The 14,798-nt window shown below is 47.9% G+C and overlaps 1 protein-coding gene across 8 annotated transcripts in view; it reads right to left on the bottom strand.

Moving 5' to 3' along the window:
• The window catches only part of ASPA (aspartoacylase), a 26,726-nt gene continuing 11,928 nt past the window's right edge, over window positions 1–14,798 (bottom strand). For 7 of the 8 annotated variants that reach the window (XM_083587964.1, XM_083587965.1, XM_083587962.1 and 4 more), the window contains exons 2-7: window positions 14,111–14,376; window positions 6,791–6,986; window positions 4,858–4,951; window positions 3,914–4,021; window positions 1,324–1,433; window positions 1–428 (exon numbers count right to left, since the gene is read on the bottom strand). In XM_083587964.1, coding sequence (XP_083444090.1) covers window positions 231–428; window positions 1,324–1,433; window positions 3,914–4,021; window positions 4,858–4,951; window positions 6,791–6,986; window positions 14,111–14,352 — 948 coding nt within the window. In that variant the 5' untranslated portion in view covers window positions 14,353–14,376 and the 3' untranslated portion in view covers window positions 1–230. The remainder of the gene's footprint in view (window positions 429–1,323; window positions 1,434–3,913; window positions 4,022–4,857; window positions 4,952–6,790; window positions 6,987–14,110; window positions 14,377–14,798) is intronic. The other variant, XM_083587960.1, reaches the window with a different exon arrangement.

Here is a 14,798-nt window from a genome sequence, read left to right on the forward strand (position 1 = left end):
AAAAAATACTAAAATACATTCATACTAACAATGCTTCTGAATGTTGATTGATCATATTGCCTTCAAAGTGCTTATTCCTTAAAAAAATATTCCTTACCATTAAATATTAATGTCTCTGTCTGAGTTACAGCCTATGAGCTCTGGCCATCTTGAGTTAGAAAGATCAAATGCATCTGTAATTGGGTTTCATCCTAAGTTTTGAAAAAGTTAAATGAAAAATTATTCCAGTTCTAAGAGACACATGCTCTGATCCCTTCTGCACTCAATTTTTCTATTACAGTTTTTACAAAAGCTTGTTGCTTTTCATAATAAGCAGCTTCATTCACAAAGGCTGGATATACTATCACGTCTCCTTCGTATGGGATTGTCTTTCCTTCAAGAGTTAAAAACATAGGGTCACCAGGGTTGAGAGGCTGCCAGTCTTGATCCTTGTGGGACAGGGGGGAAACAAGAAGATAAAAACACAGTATTTTTAATTACTGCCTATCTTGTTAGCCTTCATTTATACTGGGGTTAGAAACCTCTTGCCCATAGGCCGATATTGGCCTGCCAAGGGGTATTTCCTGTTTGGCCACTTCCCCAAACCATGCTCACCTGTTCATCAGCTGATGTCACCCAGCTTAATTCTATGTTGGCTACACCTTGCCAGTGAACTGGCATGCTCATCTAATCTCTTCCTCATGAGCAGGATTGAAATCTCCATTCATCAGCTGATGAGCAGGGGGTTAAATTCTGCTTGGTTCTGCTTTGTCAGTGTGGGGACTGCACTGGTGAAGTGGACTGCTCTTCCTACCCACAGGTCAACTGTGAGTGATGTCATCATGATGTCAGATAGTCATCTGACAGGTGGGTGACCCTGGCAATCTGTCAAAGTTCAGATAAAGATCTGACCTGCCAGGCCAAAAGTGTTCCCCCACCCCTGATATATATTCACATCTAGCAGGCAACCATAAACTATAGTTAACAGTGGAAAACTAATGGATAAGGGAATTTGCGGGGGGGGGGGGAGGGGAAAAGCCTGCAAGGCACTTGCTGTCTTTCAATGAGGATTCTATCCAGAGCAGGCCCTAGCAAGGCCCATGGGCTCTCATGCTTGTTTCCAGTGAGCAAGATTTCTGCATGAAATGAATGTGCGACTCAAGAATCAGCCATATGGGAGCTGATTCAAGACAGTCACACACTCATTCCATATGGAAGTGAATCATGGTCCTTTAGTAACTTTCCTGTTAACAAAGGGGAATTTGTACACCAGATTCTGACATTGCTGTTGTTTAAGGGCAGAGCAGCGTACTATATATCTGAAGAGAAATGGCATGTGTTTACCTGCAGGTTAGGGTGAATGACAGCCATGATCGCATTATTTTTCTTTCTTGGATAATCTACTTTCTCCATTATTTTGTAAACTTCAATTGTACACCGAGGGAATTCTTTTCCTAGGGAGAAAAAAAGAGCAACGTCTCCAAGTATTATGTCAAACAGCTCTTAGTATTTTTTTTTAAAGAAACTGAATCTAATGAATCTTTTTATTGACAATGTTTGAAGTCATTAAGATGGTAGCTATCTGTATCTTGTTAATATCATAATTAGATCTGGTCACAGGAAAATGTTTTTCTATAGATCGTCTCACTTCAGAAGATTGGGTTACTGAAAGATGACCCAGTTATGCAGCGATGCATGAAAGTCGGATCTAAATTTTATCTGAACAGCGAAAATCAGGGACCTTAATCACAATATGCAATGCATAAAATATATTCTGCAGATGATAGAATTTAGTAAAATGCTTCCTTTTGTCAGCATCTTACGAAGTTTAGTAATTATATTTCTCAGGTGCCATCAGATCATACCTTCAGAGATAACAATAGTAGCTATTGTCAGTTGCTATTATTGTATCTGTGAAGGAATTTTTCAAATGAAATATTATTTTGTACTGTATAGTATTGTGGCATTGATGCTGTGTAGGTACACAATAAAAGCCTGCTTAAAACTGTGGATATATTTATTTAGGCCCAGGTATATGGGAAAGGATGTGTGGGATTTAGTCTTCAGTACAGCTTTACGATTTAAGATTTAGTCTTCAGCACAGCTTTATGATTTAAGATTTAGTCTTCAGCACAGCTTTAAGGGACTCGGGTGGTGCTGTGGGTTAAACCACAGAGCCTAGGACTTGCCAATCAGAAGGTCGGCGGTTCAAATCCCTGCGACGGGGTGAGCTCCCACGGCTCGGTCCCTGCTCCTGCTAACCTACCCGTTTGAAAGCACGTCAAAGTGCAATGTAGATAAATAGGTACCGCTCTGGCGGGAAGGTAAATGGCGTTTCCGTGCGCTGCTCTGGTTCGCCAGAAGTGGCTTAGTCATGATGACAACATGACCCGGAAGCTGTACGCCAGCTCCCTCAGCCAGTAAAGTGAGATGAGTGCCGCAACCCCAGAGTCGGTCACGACTGGACCTAATGGTCAGGGGTTCCTTTACCTTTACCTTACAGCTTTAAGAAGATTCTCTTGTTAAGTCATCACTGTGAATTCAGGTGGTCAGGGTTAAAAGACTTGGAGCCAAATAAAGTGTCACTGAGAACCATTTCACCAAGATTGCAGAACTACAGTGCATATTTTTACAAAACAGCGAGGGTCAACCCCCACATCACCAAATAGCCCAATTCAGGTTAGTCACATAATGTTGAGTATTACCGTATTTTCCCCTCTATAACACGCAGATTTTTTCTCCTAAAAAGTAAGGGGAAATGTCTGTGCGTGTTATTGAGCGAATGTGTGGTCCCTGGAGCTGAGTGTCCCAAGTACAGGGCAAAAATCAGGCAAAAATCATATCGCGCCTTCACGGAGGAGAGGAGGCTGCTGCTTTCCTGCATTCTGCCTCAGGGTCTTACTGCCCACCCGCTTCTGTTTCGTTACTGTGTTTGCTCAAACGGAACAAAGAGCAGGCAAATCCCCTCCAGGCAAGCAGAGGGGAAAGCACAGCGTCCTTCCCTCTAATTCCTCTCCGTGCTCCGGTGCTGCTGCTGCTGCGTCTAGGGACTCGCAGGCAGCAGAAAACATGCAGGAGAGAGAGAGAGAGAGAGAGAGAGAGAGAGAGAGGGCTGGCTTGGGGGGGGGACTTTTGCCTTCCTTCCCCCCCCCCTTTAAACCCCTCTCTTGCATTCTTAGCCAGCTGCTTCTCCGCACACCCCTCTCGTGCTCCTTGTTCCTTCTATGTTTTTCCTTCCCTCCCCACTTAAAACGTGGTTACAAAGCACGGATCCACATGGATCCTCAGGATCTTTGCATTGGGTCACCCCAAATTCACCATCAGATCACATAGCAATGATCTGATGCAAAAACAGGGCTGCAATGGTGCAAAAACGTGGTTACAAAGCACGGGTCCACATGGATCCTCGGGATCTTTGCATTGGGTCACCCCAGATTCACCATCAGATCACATAGCATGTCCATGGCTACAGCCTGCACCAAAAAAATCATGCACCCACTGTTGCCTGGGGCTGCAATGGTGCAAAAACGTGGTTACAAAGCACAGATCAACATGGATTCTCGGGATTTTTGCATTGGGCTACCCCAAACTCACCGTCAAATCACATGTCTGTGGCCACAGCATGAAGCACAAAAATGATACATCCACTGTTTCATTCAGATTTTTTTTTCTTGTTTTCCTCCTATAAAAACTATGTGCGTGTTATGGTCAGGTGCGTGTTATCGAGCGAAAAATACGGTACTTGGAAAAGAAAAAAGGGAGTGGGATGGAGTGGAATATGCTGGAAGAAGGCATGGCTGGAATCCTGAACAGAAGCGCTCCTGTTAGGAGGGACGCTGCAAAAATCTGTTGCAGGTCCTTCTTGTGATTGCTATTTCCCACCAGCACATTAGCAAACTACTTGATGCTTGCTTAATACTGACAACTGCTATACCTGCATTGAACATTTGCACAAAGTCAAGGCCATGCTTGATGATCCTCCGCATTTTGTCCAAAATGTCAGCCCTGAGAACTCCTTGGGGCTGAGGACCCACTTCAATGCCTGCATAAGAAATAAAGGATATATCAGCTTCCCCTTCCTCTTTAGCACTATCTGACTGGCATTATACCCTTTTCCCCCACATTTTTTGTTTCAATTACTGTATACATTCCCAGTTATTTAAAATTTTCCTTCATGCATTGCACACATTTTTTGTTTGCTCAAATGGGGAAAGCAGTTGCACAGTTTAGGGACCCAGGTGCTTGCCAAGCGTACCTCCATGCAGAGTCTGTTCCCCAGGAGAGAAGCAACCACGGCTGTGACTGCTGTTACCACACTGGGAGTGGTGGACAGAGGTCAGCATCCAAATTCTATCCTCCAGGCAGAACATACCCAGTTCTTTCCACCCTACTTCACAGGGCTTATTTTGCATACCCCTGACCATATCCATTGCCCTCCTCTAAACTTATCCCAATATTGTCTTATATCTTTCTTGAAGTGTGGCACTAAGAATTTGGTCACCTCTGCACCCTACACTTGAAGCACTCTTATACCACTTTGAGAGCCATGCAGGGTCTTGGGAACTGTGGTTTGCTCAGGGTGTTGAGAAGTGTGAAGCTACATGAAATCAGTATGCTTAGAAATCTACGGCTCGAAGGAATTATTTTAGGTAAGCCACAAGTTTTAAAGTGCTACAAGAGTACTTTAATGCAGGGTGTGGATGTGGATACTTTGAGTTTGGCCCTCAGATGTGGTTGCCAAAAGCAGATGGGTGTTGTTGAAAATAACTAACTTGTATGACTCAATGAATCATAACTTAGGTACCAGCCTATCTGGGAACACAACTGCATATATTTCATCTCTGAGGACTGGGTAAAGCTTATAATGTTCATATTTACCTACAGGATGTTTTGCTATAGACCGGGTCGTTGCATATTTCAGGTTGGGATGCTCAATGAGGAAAACAGGGCAACCTTCTGGAGCCAAAGCATCCTGTGGAAAATATTTGTTTAAATATTGTACTTGTCCAAACATTAATGCTGAGTTAACAGAAGACCACTGGTGCAAAAGTTGGCTTATGCATTGTCTTCGACTGTTGTCTCATATTGAGCTGTCTTAAAATAAGTAGGACATCTTTCGAAAAAGTACAAAGCAGTGTTTGTTGGTGCTCTTTCTCTTAGATCACACAAAGTATGCTTCACTGAATTCTGTTTTGTGCTAATATAAGTGAACATGATTCCAGCATTAAATTATCAATGAGAGAATGAGAGAAAATTAATGTAGCAGTGCTCAAGAGGACCAAGCATTAAGCTGCCTTTAGGGCAGTTTCCCATCCCACATCCTTTCAACTCTGATTTAGGTTTTCTTACAGGAAAAAACAACAACAACAACCAGGATATTTGTAGCTTAGCTATATGACATTCTTCACATACTGGCCCAGTTTGCATGTCACATTAAACTGTTGTTTTAAACAAGCAATGCTTTAATGCAAATGAGCAGTACAATTGAGCACACTGCTCAAACTTTCCTGCAGTGCTCTCCTCTACCACTCCTGCAGGGGAAGTAACATTTAAATGTCTCATGTGTGGTGAATTAAAAAAACACAGAACTCAGCTCTTCATCAAATCACCTTAAACCAGATCCATCATGACTTTATGGTTTTTTTTTAAACTAATTGTTACTTGTTCCACTCATCTGTCTTACTGATGTCAAGTTAACTCTTGTGAGTGTTGGGGAGAGGAGAGGAATTTGCTACAGAGAAACCACACAGAGAGACACACCCTACCATCTCCAAATGGTGCTGCGCTCAACAACCTGGCTCTTTGGTGCCAGAGGGAGCTACACAGTTCACACATGGGAACATAAGAAAAGCCTGATGGATCAGTCCAGTGGTCCATCTAGTCCACCATTCTATTCTCACAGTGGTCAACCAGATGCCCTCTAGAGGAAACCCACAAGCAGGATTTGAGCACAAGAGGACTCTCCTCTCCTTCCAGCAACTGGTATTCAGAAGCATTCCTGCCTCCAGCTGTGGCACGTGAAGGAAAAGATTATGGCACTGACATATTAAAGCAGAAGAAATGTGCACTAAATGCTGGTGAATTTCTATGCAGACTTTAATAAAAATGCAAACTGATATGGAAATACGGAGAACTGAAGAGTGGAAAAATGAGAAACTGAAATTGACAGATTCACTCATCCCTATTTACAACCAAATATTAAAAGCAACAATTAACAGCAAAATTTAGTCAGCAGTATACAGCAAAATAAAATATTTTTTAGAATTCTTTTTTTTTTTTTTTTGGTCAGTTAGCAATGCTCAGCCACATACACCTGTGCCCCTCCCTTGGCCCTGGAATGATGTAGAAGAGCTAATTCAGGAATTAAACAGAAGGACTGGCTGGCCACAGACTGGCTGACAATAGCTGTGATTCCAGTGCTGGAAGCAGATGCAAGTTATAGGGCATGGAATATATTAAGGTTTCCTTCCCCTATCTTCACGCTATGCCATATTAGAGGGAGGGCTGTAGCTCAGTAGTTGAGTGTCTGCCTTGCAGAGGGTTGGACTAGTTGACCCTCGGGGTCCTTTCCAACTCTACAAGTCTATGATTCTAAGTCCCTGGCTCAATGCCCAGCATCTCCAGATAGGGCTCCCTGAAACCCATGAAACCCACTGCCAGTCAGTGTAGACAATACTGAGCAAGATGGGCCAATGGTATGACTCAGTATAAGGCAACTTCCTATGTCCCTATGATCTCTGGGAATTTGGTGCTGGTTCTATAATGCTCTGAATTCAGCACAGTTAACTCATGTGGGATTAGAACTTTTTACCTTTATATAGCGACACATCTGAATTGTGAAATCATCCCTGGAGTTTTCCAGTATGATGGTGCCACCCATGTTAGCTGTTGTGTTGTGCAGGTCAAATATAAGGTCATAGGCTTCATGGCTACCTTTTGGACCAAATATGCAGTTTATTTCTTGAGCCCTTCTCACTTCATACGGAGTGTTGTCTGCAAGCTGTTCGCTGTTGATAAAAAGTGCACACAAATTAAAAATCACTTAGCCATTTGCTCCTTTTGCAATTAAAAAAAAGAAAAATAATTAACTCTTCATTTATCTGGCACAGGATACTTATTCTTCCATTTGTATGTGTTTCTTTAATGTCAGAATTGGTGGCCATCAGCAATTTGCATGTGTGTTTGTCTCCTTCATTACTGACAGCAGCGTATGGCCTGCAATGACTAATACTAGTAATTGCTTAAGAACATAGACAGCTATTGGAATTTTGCAATCCTTCTTCACACTACAACAGAGAGCTGCCCTATCTGTATTTAAACAGAGTAGTATTTTTACCTTTGGCAATGTGCTGTGGCTGCCTGTGTGCAGTGACATTCTGAACAGTCCCATGAAGCTAGATTGCCCAGGAAGTTCATTTCAGGACACATGGGGAAAAATGACACTGGGAGCTCAGATGAATAGCAGCACTTTAATTTAACACACGCACAGCAACGCTGGCACTGATTCTCATTAAACCTTTATGCTGGCAGTTTAGCTTCCTGTGAAATTAGCATTTTTAAAAGGATGAAAAAGCTAAATAATGCACATCATTCTTAATTTGGTTGTTCCCTATCTATGCAATGTGATTGTACTCTAGGGATTCAAAGGTTTCTTTTTTCACTGGTTCGCTTTCACAAAAGCCCTAAATGCTTGCAGGAGGTGGTTGGTTGAGCCATGCTGGCAAGCCACCCCTTTTGATGCTGGCATATTCCCAACAACCACATTTTCAACTGAAAGGGTTCTTACGCATGTACAGGCTTGCACATAAATAGAAACCTTGTGCAATCAGGGTTCGAGAACATGTGCATGTCCCTATGAACATACAGCTGCTTACAAGTAGGAGCCCATTTTATGTATTGATCTAATTGCATGGATTTGGGGGCATGGGTACCTAAGATTGGGGCAGTGGCGTAGCGTGGGGGGTGCAGGGGGGGCTGGCCGCACCGGGCGCAACATCTGGGGGTTAGGGTAAGGGGGCGCAAATCCATGGGTTAGGGGGCGCAAATCCACAGGTTAGGGGGCGCAAATTACTTGCCTTGCCCCGGGTGCTGACAACCCACGCTACGCCACTGGATTGGGGACATGGCTTGCTGGTATACTCCACTGTCTCAATGTGATACATTTATGAAGGCTGCCTAAGATTCATTTCAAATTAACTTTAGGAGTGTTCGAAGGCAGTGGGCAATGCTTGTTTTCCTTTGAATGACAGGTATACACACACGTGAACAGCCTCATTGCACACTGCTTTGGAAAACTCAAGTTTCAAAAAGGCATTATTCATCTGGCAGGATGGCTGCTTGCGAAATGCACAGCCAAAGAACCCTTGAGTGCCTGCTTGGAATCTTCTCCCCCAACCTCAGGGATGTTTCTTGCAGACATAACTGCTTCAACCCTGTGGACTTATGAAAACAGGATTTCTACGTGTGCTGCTGCTCTGGATGTGGAAGACTCCAGCGGGATAGGGAGAGAAACCTCACCCTGAGACTGGATAATACGTGAGGAACATTTGCCTTACCCCAGAAGGGCCCCTCTAAGCAGTAGGCATGTATTTTTCCCCTTTGAGTTACAGCTGTTTGTGCATAGATGACTACTGCTCCTGTGGTCAAGTATTACAGAACAGTGCGACCCTTTAAATGTCTGCTCAGAAGTAAGTCACATTGAATTTAGTAGATGTTATGTACTGAGTTGAATAGGATCCAAACTGCAGCAGTCCGATTGGTCCTAGAACAATAGGATCCAAAAGGCAGCAGTCTGATTGGTCCTAGAACAATAGGATTCAGAATGCAGCATTCTGATTGGTCCTAGAACAATGCAGCAATATGATTGGTTGGCAGGAACCACCCAATCATGCTCCAGATAGAAGTGAATCCACAACCTGATTGGCTTACAGTAGAATTCCGGAATTAGCCAATCATGTGCAGCCCATTGTGTAAATAATGTATATAAAGCAGATACCTTGAGGGGACTTTCATTCATTCCTCCTCACCACTATGAGCTGAATAAAGAGCATGAAATCACTTTGCGACTCTGAGTATATTTCACTGGCGACGAAGGTGGGATCCCGCTGAGCTGACTGCCACACACAGCACCGCAGCACCGCCACCTGCCGCACCGCTGCCTCGCACCGTGTATCCAGGCTTCAGCTCCGGGACACAAGGAACTCAGAATGGCAACCGACAGCAGCTTCTCGCCGTTCAACCCAGCATCTGGAGACTGGGAAGCGTACGCCTCCCGTTTCACCTTCCTCCTAGAAGCCAAAGGGGTCACCGATGAAGAAGACGCCAAGAAGAGGGCAATATTCTTCAGCATCTGCGGAGAGGAGACGTTTGAAATCGCCCGGGCTCTCCTTGCACCCGAAGACGTCGCTACTGTTCCATACAAAACAATAATGGAACAGCTGAAGGGGCACTTTTCGCCACAGCCCTCTGTGGTGGCTCGTCGGAATGCCTTCTATGCAAAGCGGCAAGCCCCTGGGGAAACCATAACTGGGTTTGTGACCTCTCTCCGCCAAGCTGCCCGGTTCTGCAACTTCTCAGAGCTGGAGAACATGCTTCGTGACCGCCTCGTCGGTGGCCTGAAGGATGAGAAGCTGCAGCGACGCCTCTACGCTAAGAAGGACCTAACGTTCCAGGTCGCTCTGGAGGAGGCCCTGGCAACGGAAGCTGCCGAGAGGTCGACGCAAGAGGCATGGCCGAGCCAGCCGTCCCAACCGAGGGTCCACCATGAAGACCTCACCGACGACTCAGGATCCAACAGGGAGGAGGTGCACCGAGTACAGCAGCGCACTCAAGCAGCCCACATACCACAGCTGCCTCGACGAGAAGCAGGGAACTGCGCAAGCTGTGGAGACAGTCACGAGAGGAGGACCTGCCGTTTCCGCAATGCAGAGTGCAGGCAGTGCAGAAAATTGGGACACATCGCCCGGGTGTGTCGAGCTCGGCCCACCCAACGCCAGGCATCAGATGACCAATCCAAGAGCCCCAGGTCCCGGGGCCCAACACACCAAGGCAACTCGACGGAGCTCACGGGCTTCCAGGTATACCAGTTGCCCCACCCCAACGTAGAGAAAATTTATGTAGAGGTACAGATAGAGGGGGCCCCATGCCGCATGGAGCTTGACACGGGTTCAACTCTATCCATAATCTCGGCAAGGACCTTAAGGAAACTGTGTCCTACTGGGGGTCCCAAACTCAGGCCGGCCCCATTCACCCTCCGGGACTTCCAGAAACGTAAGGTCCCCACAATGGGGGTGGGGACCTTCAGGGTGCAATACCGAGGGCGGACGCGGCAACTGGACTTGCTTGTGGTCAAGGGCCCCTACATTAGCTTACTGGGATTGGCATGGTTTGGACCACTGGGGCTAGCCATCACCGGGGTGAACCACACTACCTTACAAGTGGACGTGGACGCCATATGCAAGGAATTTCCGGGGGTTTTTGATGGGAAATTGGGACAGTATACGGGCCCCCCCATTGCTCTACAGCTTGACCCCGCAGTACGACCAGTCAGGCTCAAGGCCCGCCGGGTCCCGTTCGCCCTGAAACCCCGTATAGACGAGGAATTGGACCGACTCGTGGAGCAAGGAGTGCTGGAGCCGGTGCCTAATGCCCCCTGGGAAACCCCAATCGTCACACCCGTCAAGCCGAATGGTTCGGTCCGCATCTGCGCAGACTACAAATGTACCATAAACAAGGCCCTCACGGCCCATGCATACCCAGTGCCAGTGGTCAGCCATGTCCTTGCCACCCTGGCTGGGTCGAAAATTTTTGGCAAGCTGGACTTGGCCCAAGCATATCAACAACTGCCAGTAGATGAGGCCACAGCAGAGGCACAGACGATTGTGACACACAGAGGAGCGTTCAGGGTAAAGCGGCTGCAATTCGGTGTCAGCGTGGCACCAGGCATATTCCAGAACCTAATGGACTCTCTCCTTAAAGGGATTCCTGGCGTCACCCCCTTCTTCGATGATGTGTTGATTGCCGGGCCCACACCAGAGGAGTTTGAGGACCGCCTCCGCACCGTTCTGCACCGTTTCCAGACGGCGGGTCTCAAGGTGAAGCGGGAAAAATGTCTACTAGGAGTGCCTCAGGTGGACTTTCTGGGATTTATGGTGGACGCAGAAGGGGTCCACCCGACTGGGGACAAGGTACGGGCCATTTGTGATGCCCCAGCGCCCAAGAACAAGACTGAACTTCAGGCCTTCTTGGGACTATTGAACTTTTACCATTCCTTCCTTCCCCACAAGGCGGCGGTAGCGGAGCCCCTACACAGACTCCTGGACAAGCGGGCCCCTTGGGTGTGGGGCCAGCGCCAGGAGGCCGCATTCCAGGCAGTCAAGGACTTGCTTGTCTCAAACTCGGTCTTGGCACACTTCGACGAGAGGCTGCCGGTGGTGCTAGCATGCGACGCCTCACCCTATGGCATTGGCGCTGTCCTGGGACACCAACTCCCGGATGGAAGAGAGGTACCGGTGGCATACTTTTCCCAGACACTCAACGCAACCGAGCGGAACTACTCGCAAATCGACAAGGAGGGTCTGGCAATCGTGAAGGGAGTAAAAAAATTCCATGATTTCTTGTACGGGCGGCCCTTCACCGTGGTGACTGACCACAAGCCCTTGCTTGGCTTGTTTGCCCCCGAAAAGCAGACCCCCCAAGTGCTGTCTCCTCGTGTCCTCAGGTGGTCAATTTTCCTTGCCAGCTACCAGTATGCACTGATTCACCGCCCTGGGAAGGCGATGGGCCATGCGGACGCCCTCAGCAGGCTACCACTACCGGAAACAGGCCCCGACCCAGCACCTGCACAAGAGGTTATGAGCCTGGAGCTGCTTCCCGACCGCCCCATTCAGGCACAAGAAGTTGCACACCATTCCAAGAAAGATAGGGTCATCTCCCGGGTCCTGGACTGGGTGTGGAGGGGATGGCCCAGCAGCAGCCCCGGGCCAGAATTCGCCGGCTACACAACCCGCAAACAGGAACTGTCGGCCCACAAGGGGTGCCTGTTATGGGGAAGCAGGGTCGTTGTTCCCCAGCCCCTCCGCAAAAGGGTCCTCACAGCCCTACACGAGACACACCCAGGGGTGGTAAGAATGAAGGCCCTTGCCAGGAGTTATGTGTGGTGGCCGGGGATCGACGGAGAGATAGAGGCCTGGGTCAAACACTGCCAGGCCTGCCAAGAATCCCGCCCAGATCCCCCAAGGGCCCCAGTCCAGTCCTGGGAGTCCGCCCGAGCACCATGGTCACGCCTGCATGTGGACTTCGCTGGCCCCTTTCAGGGGAAAATATTCTTCATAGTGGTGGACTCCTACACCAAATGGCTGGAAGTCGCACTGGTACCGTCCACTTCTACGTCCGCAGCCATCCGGGTACTACGCAGGCTGTTTGCAACCCACGGGCTCCCTGACACTCTCGTCTCAGACAACGGGACTGCATTTACGTCAGGAGAATTCCAAACCTTCACAGCGCAGAACGCCATCCGCCACATCCGTTCGGCGCCATTCCACCCTGCCACCAATGGCCAAGCAGAACGCATGGTGCGGACCACCAAGGACACCCTTAGCCGCATGACGCAAGGGGATTGGGAGTACCGCCTTGCCACATTCCTCCTAGCACAACACAGCACCCCCAGCTCAACGACTGGCCGGAGCCCCGCTGAACTACTAATGGGTCGGCGCCTTGCAATCAGATTGGACCGCCTTCACCCCGATAGAGCTCAGGATGAGGTAGTGGTGGGGGAAGGCAGGAACCCCCGGACCTTCGAGGCCCAGGACCCAGTGTACGCAAAGAATTTTGGGGCAGGCCCAGCATGGGTACCCGCCACAGTCACCAGGGTCACTGGTCCCGTGTCGTACGAGGTGCTAACGGATGGGGGGCAATGCTGGCGCCGCCACTGCGACCAGATACGGCGACGATTCCCGGGAGAAAACCAGGAGGAGGAAAGGTCAGAGGAGTCCCAAGGGAACAGAGGGGCAATGAGGCCCATAGAGCAGCAGGGGCAAGCAGGAGAGGCAGAATCAGTAAATACAGAGAGGACCCGCGAGGATGAAAGGACACCGGAACCAGAACCACGACTGAGCGAGCCGGTTGCACCAGACCAAACAGGCCCATCACAGCCAGCATCCTTGGAACATGAGCCAGAACCTGAACCCCGGACCAGGGAACACCCCAGGCCGCAACGCACACGTAGGCCACCGGCGTACCTCGAGGACTATGAATGCGACCTCCCGGGCAGGACTGGAACTTAGAGGGGAGGGGTGTTATGTACTGAGTTGAATAGGATCCAAACTGCAGCAGTCCGATTGGTCCTAGAACAATAGGATCCAAAAGGCAGCAGTCTGATTGGTCCTAGAACAATAGGATTCAGAATGCAGCAGTCTGATTGGTCCTAGAACAATGCAGCAATATGATTGGTTGGCAGGAACCACCCAATCATGCTCCAGATAGAAGTGAATCCACAACCTGATTGGCTTACAGTAGAATTCCGGAATTAGCCAATCATGTGCAGCCCATTGTGTAAATAATGTATATAAAGCAGATACCTTGAGGGGACTTTCATTCATTCCTCCTCACCACTATGAGCTGAATAAAGAGCATGAAATCACTTTGCGACTCTGAGTATATTTCAGTAGATATTACTCTCAAGTGGCGCTGTGGTCTAAACCACAGAGCCTAGGGCTTGCCGATCAGAAGGTTGGCATTTCGAATCCCCGCAGCGGGGTCAGCTCCCGTTGCTCGGTCCCTGCTCCTGTCCACCTAGCAGTTCGAAAGCACGTCAAAGTGCAAGTAGATAAATAGGTACTGCTCCAGCAAGAAGGTAAACAGCATTTCCGTGCACTGCTCTGGTTCGCCAGAAGTGGCTTAGTCATGCTGGCCACATGACCCGGAAGCTGTCTGCGGACAAATGCCAGCTCCCTCGGCCTATAGAGCGAGATGAGCACGCAACCCCAGAGACTGGACCTAATGGTCAGGGGTACCTTTACCTTTACCTACTCTCAAGTAAGCAGGTGCAGCGTTGCAGTCTTAAATGCATGCACATTTTGTTGTTGTTTAATCGTTTATACACTCAAACACACAAGGCAGAGGTTAGGCTTACCTAAGTCTTTTAGGATCAAAAACCCGATTCAGGTCGCAGTCAATATATCGGCAACATTTCTCCACTGCTCTTGGATTGGTGATAAAAGGCCGTACCTCCAGCCCCGGTCGCTGAATCTCTGTTCCATCATCCTGCCAGTGCTTGACCAGGAATACCCCAGACAACTCATTGCCGTGGGTTCCTCCAAAGATAGCGACCCTTCGCACAGGACCCTCTCTTGCTACAACTGGACAAGAATTCATTCTGTGAAACAGCTTTAATGACAGCTGTAACAACAAACCAAAACAGAAAGGCTAGGAATAAGAACAAATGACAAAAAACAACACAAACTGACACAGAACAAAGCCACACAAAAAGGTTCAGATTGCTGTGATTCCTACAGCTCCCTGGTCTGCCTGGAATTGATGTTATTTGGAAAATAAACATTTCCCTAACAAGTCTTAGATGCTTATTCTGCTACATGGGTGTTCCCCAACTAACTCTCCTCCCTAGACCGGCCCCTTCTTTCAACTATATTTGGATAGTAATATGTTGGAATCAGCTTTAAGAGTTCTATGGTAAGGCTCTAAGGGTGGCAGAAGGTTTCTTCTCTTATAAGTGTTTTCGTTTGTTTGTTTAAAGGAATGTGTGCCAATATACATACCAAAGATACTAAAAACGCCCTTGGATAAAAAGTTGCTAAGAAGGC

This window comes from Podarcis filfolensis (assembly GCF_964270895.1).
Source record: "Podarcis filfolensis genome assembly, chromosome: 15".
Lineage (NCBI taxonomy): Eukaryota > Metazoa > Chordata > Lepidosauria > Squamata > Lacertidae > Podarcis > Podarcis filfolensis.